The following is an 8,046-nucleotide window of genomic DNA, read 5'->3' as shown; positions in this document are numbered from 1 at the left end:
CATCCACCTCATCAAATTTCAGTGCCATGTAGGCTTGAATGTCCATCGTGGATAACTTTAACGGAGGAGAGGCATACACTACTAAAAAACACGCAAAAATCGACGGCCAAAACCGACGGACTGCATCGGTTTTTCGGTGAAAACGGACGCAAACGGTTCGTCGCTTTTCGAAAATCGAGGGACTCCGTGGTTATGTAAAAAAAAAAAAATGAAAATAAAATAATGAAATATAGCAACTTGGAATCGAACCCGGGTATGTCCCGTGGCATTAAAGGGCTCTACCATAAGACCACTCATATTCTTTGATCAAATAGTTACATTGATTTAATTTATACTATTTTTTTGCTCAAAACCGACGAACTCCGCCGGTTTTTTAATAAAAAAATAAAAAACCGACGGATTTTAGAAAATAATTATATTTTTCGAGCATTTTCGGGCTAAAAATAACCGACGCAGTCCGTCGGTTTTCTTAAAAAAAAAAAAGATTTAAAAAAATTGTCGAAAAACCGACGGATCCCGTCGATTTTTTCCATCTGTTTTTCCGTCGATTTTTGCCAGTTTTTTAGTAGCGGTATTTGATCCAATAGTATAACGGCAGGAGTTTATATTTGAACTCAAAGTAGAATGAGGGGTTATATTTGGCCCTTTTCTGATAGTACAGAGGTATATTTGGCCCTTTTCCGTTTATTATATTAGCCTTTAAAAAAAACTAGTATTCTATTATTATTATTATTATTCTTATTATTAGTTTTTTGATAAACTTTTTTTATACCATTTTTAAAGATATTTTAAAGTTACTAATTCATTTGTGGAGTTTCGGGATATAAATTTTGATGTTTAAAATGAGAAAACTAAATCTTCAAGTTAATTAATATATATACCACCACTAAAAGCCCTACACCTTGCTCCATTCTATCGTCCTATATAGTATAGTGGGGTAATTAAGTAATTTAGTCCATGAAGTGTCATTTTCTCTCTGTTTTTTCAGTTTTTTTTCCTCTATTCCTCTCTTCGTTGTTCGAGGCCATTCATTCGGGTGCGTGTTATCAGGTGTATGTGTTACCCTGAACTTTTATCCTGTTCTTTTGTTTTTCTGCTCCAATAAAATAGAAAATACGCTCTCTCCCTTTTTAATTTGGGCCTAAAAAAACATCCAATCCGCAAAAAGCCCTAGCCATAGTCATAGCCACCATCAACAAAAAATCAATTATCAGATAAATTAGCAAAACAGATTTTATTTTATTTTAGTTTTTCACTGATTATGTTCTTTTTCTCTCTTCGTCAATGGATTATCAAACCCTAATGATCGGAGCTCCACGTCAGCTATCCCTCCGGTAACTCCTCGATGCTATATTTTCCGTTCGTTTGATTTTTTTTAGAGTAAATGATTAAAACCACACCTAAGCTATTACTTTTCCGAGAGTTAAAATTTCATAACTCAACTATTCATTATTCTCTTTACTTACCTAAACTATCATTCCCTTTGTATTAAAACACACCTCGATACTAGTTTAATAGATAGTTGGCCAACTTTGCATCGCGGTATACGATGGGAGTGATAGTTTAGATAAGGTAAAGAGAACAATGAATACTTGAGTTATGAAATTCGCAAAGTAATAGTTTAGGTTTGAGGCCAACTCAGCATCGAGGTTGTAATACAAATAGTGTGATAGTTTAGATAGGTAACTGAACAATGGATAGTTGAGGTATGAAACTCGCAAAAAAAAAAAAACTGACAGTCTAGGTAGATAAATGGAATAATGAATAGTTGAGGTATGAAGCTCGCAAAAAAAGCGATAGTTTAGATAGGTTAAATGGATATTTGAAACTCGCAAAAAGGTGATAGTTTAGGTAGGTATATGGAACAATGATAGTTGAGGTATGAAAATCGCAAAAGATATAGTTTAGGTGTGTTTTTTGACCATTAACTCTTTGCTCTATGAAGGACTTTGCAAAATTGTTTGCTTTATGATTTTTCATGTTAATGCTTTTATTGTGTTTTTCTTCTTATTTTGGAGCTTCGAATGCCTATTTATGTATATTTTCTCAATGAACATGCAAAAGCTTTAAGCTATGGATGAATAAGATTGGTGAGTCGCATATATTTGCATTTTGCAAGCTCTATTTACTTTTTTTTTTTTTTTTTAACTTAGCTACTGCTCCTACTTAATGAGCAATGGTTTTACTTGCGTATTTAATGTGATAGCTGAAGTATGAGGCCTTAGCTCATATCTTGGTAGTTTTTTGTATGGGAGACATTGTAAATCGTCATCTTTTATCTGTTTTTCTATTGTTAGAATTTTTGATTGTCTCTTATGCTACTTCTCTTTTCATTCCCAAAATTAGTACTTGTTTTGTCATTGAAATGATGGACTCCTACAAGTTTTCGATTGAGTTGTGGTTGTACTGTTGCTGCTGCTGTTGTTGTGGTGGTAGTCGAGGTGTTTTTATCTTCCCAATATTTTAGTGTGCGTTTGCATGTGCCCTGCCTAATAACTGTATAAAGTTTTTCGACTTTCCTGTAAATGATGATTGATGTACTATTTTATTTACGTCAGCTATTAATCTGTATTAGTAATTTCTTCAGGAGAATGTTTCACCATGGTGAAGCATTCTGCTTTATGATGGTTCTGTTGCATATCATCGTTATACTGGATAAAGGTGAACCATGTTCAATGAAGGGACTGCAAAACGAAGCAGAGTATGATGCATGTATGTCATACAAGCCAAATGAGGAGGATGGCTTTAGTGGGGATTTGTCATCCGGTTCCGTTCTTGAGAATTCTGTCTCTCGTCAGAGTCTTGAAAATGTGTGTTCAGATACAGACTTGTTTTGCTTTCCTCCGAGATTGCGTGGTTTTTTGTTTGAAGAGAAGAGTGCCCAATCACAAATGGAAGAAGTTTCTGGGGTTCAATCCGATGTTGCTTTGCCTATAAGATCAGATGAAGAGAATACAAATATTAGTAGGTCATCCGATTCTTGTATTTTCAAGTTCTTAGGTGGAAGAACAATTTCATGCTATCTGAGTTACCAGGATTGTTACAGTGAATTGCCTTGTGGCTGTATAAGAAGGAATCGAGCAAATGGTGTTTCTTCTGGTGGAGGGCCTTTGTCTGATGATAAATACCAAAATTTGAAACCAAAAGCAGAAGAGGAGACAGACAGTTCCAAGTTTTTGGGTGGTTCTTCCCCTCATGTCGAAATCAATCCCCCATTGCTTGACTGGGGGGAGAAGTATTTATATTTTCCTTCATTAGCTTTTCTAAATGTTAAAAATACGCATAGAGACAGCATACTGACTGTATTTGAACCTTATGGAACCAATTCTCAGTTTTACCCATGCAATTTCAGCGAAACGTCGTTGGCACCTGGTGAAACTGCATCGATTTGTTTTGTGTTTTTGCCTACATGGTTGGGTCTCTCTTCAGCGCAGTTTGTTTTGCAGACAAGCTCTGGTGGTTTCTTGGTTCAGGTTAAGGGCTTTGCTGTTGAATCCCCATATCGCATACAGCCGTTAGTCAGTCTTGATATTTCCTCCAGAGGAAGGCGGAGTAAGAATCTTTCTTTGTATAATCCTTACAATGAAGCCCTCTATGTGGAGGAGGTAACTATTTGGACGTCTATTTCTTCGGGAGATAATACCCGTTATGCAAAGGCAATTTGTAATTTAAATAAAGGTGAAGATTCAAACAATAATTTCAGTTTGCTTGGTGTTAAGGAGTGGTTGGATGTCAAGGGTGATGAGGTTGGTATCCCTCTAGTTGCAATTAGACCCCATAGGAATTGGGAAATTGATCCTGACAAAACTGAGACCATCATAGAATTAGATTTCCCTAGTCATACTGGGGGTGAGATATTCGGTGCATTTTCTCTGCAGTTGCTTAGCTCTTCCAAAGGAAAAGCTGATACAATTGTTGTCCCTCTCAAAGCAGAACTGGGCATGACATCTGCTTACAGTGAGCTCACAGATCCACTTTCTTTGTCTATTCAAACCGTAGGACCATGTGCTGCTGATGGTACTAGTGTTGTTGCTCTGTCAGTGAGAAATGATTCTCCTTACATATTGAGCATTGTCAAGGTAAGTGAGGCTGGAGAGAACACCAAGCATTTTCGTGTCAGATATGTTGAGGGATTATTACTCTTCCCCGGAACTGTTACGCAAGTGGCTGTGGTCACTTATATTTTCCCAGCTGTTCAGTTGCTTGATCCTGTGGTGCAATCTCATGAAATGAGCATGAACTGTAAATTGCTCGTATCAACTAATGACTCAAGAACGTCTGAGATTGAAGTTGCTTGCAGGGATGTAGTCAGCATTTGTTCAGGAGTTAAATATGACTCTTCTATTGGTCATGGAGAACACTCTGATGAAGTAGAACTTGGAAATACAAGAGACATCACTTCCAGCGGCAGCATGCGGTCACCATTAGAAATCAAGGTATTGTAATTTTGATATTGGTTCTTATTATCTCTCATTTTGTGAGTTTGCTGATATTGTGAAAAATGAGTAAAAATAATTTGCCAATCTTCTAGAAGTTTCCGGGTTTTAAGAATTGAGAATTTGAGCCCGTTTGGATTGGCTTATAGCTTAAAAGCTGTTTGCAGCTTATAAGCTGAAAAAAATAAGTTGGGGTAGTCCAACTTATTTTTTTGGCTTATAAGCTGTTTTCAGCTTATAAGCTGCTTTAGATAAACTAAGTTAAATGGGTCCAATTATTTTTTTGAGCTTATTTTAAGCACAAAATGACTTTAAGCTGGCCAGCCAAACACTCAAAAAAGCTGAAAACAGCTTATAAGCCAACTTATAAGCCAATCCAAACGGGCTCTTTAAGTTTTTATGTGTTTTTCCTATTTTTTGAGGAACTTTTGCAAGCAACTGGAATTTATCTGAAACTAATATTGTAGCAGGAAACTCCAACTAAGTCCTTAAAAGGATCTGTGCGTGTAGATTATAGAAGTCCTTAATTATCAGCATAAAGTAAGATTGTACCCTATAACATGTGAAAGGTGGAGACATACAATACCATATCATGTACAATGCAGCGGCTCTTCTTCTCTATTTGATCTGTATAGGATGTATGCTCTTATACTTAACGAATCAGAAACACCGGTTTCATGTATAGCTGGCGTGGGTGTTCATTGTATCTCTAGAAGTTTCCTTGCCCATCACCTTGTTTTCCATTCTTTGTTTTTGGACTGGAAACCACTTTGTTACTCGTAAGGATGTAATTTCTAGTTTGGACTTTTATGATATTTGATAACCAAAGTCATCTTCAGTGGAATTCTTCTGCGAATATACTCGTACAATAACTTCTTTTTTTTGATGAAATAAGATGTTGTATTAGGAAGGCATCAAGTAGATGCATGTTACATACACAAAAGAATCATGGTTAACTCCTGAGAACAAAAACTTCTATTTTAAATCAGGGAGTTAACCAGAAAACAAAATATGGTCTCTAAGCCATATTGATGGAGCTAATGAGGTCAAAAAGGGGTAATATGTCATTTACAGGGGGTAGATTGCTCCAACTGAAAAGATTAAAAAGACAGAAAGATTTTAGACTACTGCTTGGAGTTGAGATACCATCAAAACATCTGCAATTCCTTTCCTTCCAAATACTCCAATAACTTCTAATGATTACAAATAGCTATACTTCTGATTTATTATGCTTGAACGAGTGTAACTCTCACAGAATTTAGCAGAAATGACAGCGAATGTCCATAATGAGCTGTGTTTACTACTAATTCAGCCGATTTGTACTTATGAGCCGAATTTATGTCATGTGAAGCTTCACTTTTTCTTAGCTTTTCTTAATCTGAATGTTTTTGTAGTGGAGAGAGCTCTCATTATTGAATTAGTCGTATGCCCTGTTTAGTACAGATGTATATAGAATTAGCTCCTGATTGATGATTTGTCTATCTATTTAATCTGAAGGCCTTGGATACAACAGTGGCAGATGAGTTGGTATTGAAGAACTGGAAATCTCATGCTACTGCAAATGGCATGTCCATACTGGATGAAAGTGAAGTTGTGTTTCCAGTGATTCAAGTCGGAAGTCATCACTCTCAGTGGATCACAGTAGAAAACCCAATTCAAAAACCAATCTTGGTGCAGCTTGTTCTGAACTCGTGGGAAATTATTGATGAGTGCAAGACTTCAGGAAGCCATTTGCAGCCTTCTCTATCCAGTAGAATAGTTGGTAACTATTCTATTGCTCCAAAGAGATATGGTTTTTCGCTAGCAGAGAATGCAGTAACTGAAGCTCTTCTTCACCCTTTTGGTCGAGCATTGTTTGGTCCCGTTTTATTTCAACCTGCAGCTCGATGTCAGTGGAGAAGTTCAGCTTTGGTCAGAAACAATCTTTCTGGTGTGGAGTGGTTAACTCTCAAAGGATCTGGTGGGTTGCTTTCTTTGGTCTTGCTTGATGAGTCTGAACCTGTACAGAACCTGGATTTCAAATTAAACATGCCAACCCCTCTTAATCTTTCTTCTTCGGGTGTGTTATATAACATGAAGGATAAATCTCATGCATGTTCTCTGTCAATGTCAAAGGAGCTTCATGCAAAGAACGTGGGCGACTTTCCTCTGGAGGTAAAAAAAATTGAAATCTCTGGAACGGAGTGTGGAACGGATGGGTTCGTAATAAATGGTTGTAAAGGTTTTTCTCTTGAACCTGAGGAGTCTATAAAGCTTGTGATATCATATCATACTGATTTTTCCGTTGCCACTATACAGAGAGATCTTGAACTGGCTTTGGCAACTGGCATACTTGTTATACCAATGAAAGCTAGTCTTCCTATTTGTGTGCTTCATTTCTGCAAGAAGTCTTTGTTCTGGATGAAGGTGAAAAAATTGCTCGTCACAATTCTTCTTCTAGCTTCTTTGTTCTTTCTGGTTCTTTGGTGCATCATACCCCAAGTGGCAACCTTTGGCTCCCATGAGTGCTTGCCTAAGAGTGGAAAAAGCTATATGACATCTGTTAGTCGTGCTGGAAAATTGTCTCGCATGCATCCCACGGAGAAACAGATTGGCAAGTTTGTCTTCTCCTCTAAATTGAACGGTTTGCTTAGATCAATTGGGGAAGGTGAGTCACTGTCAGTTGAAAGTTTCGGTACGTGTGAAGATAGTCAAACTGTTTCCCAAAATCAAAGTGTATCTGATCAGAATCTGAATCATTGTGCAGGATATAACTCTGTAATAGATACCCAAAATGGAACGGAAGTGTCATCCTCTACAAAGTCAGTAGGAATTCAGAGTTCTGATACAAATGAAACCTCAAAAACTGGTAATCTCACTGTCAAAATTGGAAAAGAAAAAGGGAGGCGGCGGAAGAAGAAAAAGAATTCTGCAACTGCTTTGGTTGGAGGTTTTGATGTTTCAAGTAGTCATAGTGGCAATTCTACACCATCATCACCCTTGTCTCCTACGTCAAGTTCAACACCTAGTCGGCCATCTCCACAGTCTGCTGATGTGGATCGATCTGTTAAGCTCAGCAATCCCTTTGCTGATGTTGGTAACCATCAATGTAAAAAAGGTATACACTCCGAATTTGCATGTGAAAGGAATGTCTTGCAGACAGAGGCAACACCCATGTATGTTGGCAAAAATGCTCCTCCTCCTCCTCAAGAGAAGCCTGCTGCACCTAAAAGATCAGCTAGCAAACCTGTTCTTCTGCCTTCAGCAACCTTCCCTTGTGCTGATAAATCTTCTCCTCGCTTGATGTGTCGTCAACCAGTATTCGCTTCAAGTTCTATTATTGCTCCACACTTGCGAGCGCCTGGATCTAAACCTCCAAATCAGATGGCAGGTAAAACTGATGAAAAGACGGGGATGGAAGAAGAGTTTACTTATGATATTTGGGGTGACCATCTTTCAAATCTTCCCCTAGTAGGTAGGTCAAGGGAGGTATTGGAGATGCCTCCGTGTGCTGTAGAAAACAGTTCCAGTAGCTTCTTTCTAAGGGGTCCACAGACCCTTATTACCAACTACCAACAAATAACTGTAAGTTCTGACCGTGAAGGTTAATGATAATTTAGTTAAAATCTAA

General features: G+C 37.6%; 1 protein-coding gene across 3 annotated transcripts; it reads left to right on the top strand.

The window, feature by feature from the left end:
• Nucleotides 1–936: 936 nt before the first annotated feature.
• LOC132037332 (uncharacterized) lies at nucleotides 937–8,046 on the top strand. 3 transcript variants are annotated; one of them, XM_059427831.1, is made up of 4 exons: nucleotides 937–1,334; nucleotides 2,588–4,436; nucleotides 5,934–7,083; nucleotides 7,183–8,046. In XM_059427831.1, exons 1-4 carry the CDS (start codon nucleotides 1,285–1,287, stop codon nucleotides 8,022–8,024), a joined length of 3,891 nt encoding a protein of 1,296 aa, XP_059283814.1. In that variant the 5' UTR covers nucleotides 937–1,284; the 3' UTR covers nucleotides 8,025–8,046. The 3 variants fall into 3 exon arrangements, with proteins under 3 accessions (XP_059283814.1, XP_059283815.1, XP_059283813.1); XM_059427832.1 differs by having other exon boundaries at nucleotides 2,682–4,436; nucleotides 5,934–8,046; XM_059427830.1 differs by having other exon boundaries at nucleotides 5,934–8,046.

This window comes from Lycium ferocissimum, chromosome 11 (genome assembly GCF_029784015.1).
Source record: "Lycium ferocissimum isolate CSIRO_LF1 chromosome 11, AGI_CSIRO_Lferr_CH_V1, whole genome shotgun sequence".
Lineage (NCBI taxonomy): Eukaryota > Viridiplantae > Streptophyta > Magnoliopsida > Solanales > Solanaceae > Lycium > Lycium ferocissimum.
This window is presented reverse-complemented; position numbering and strand designations above follow the sequence as displayed.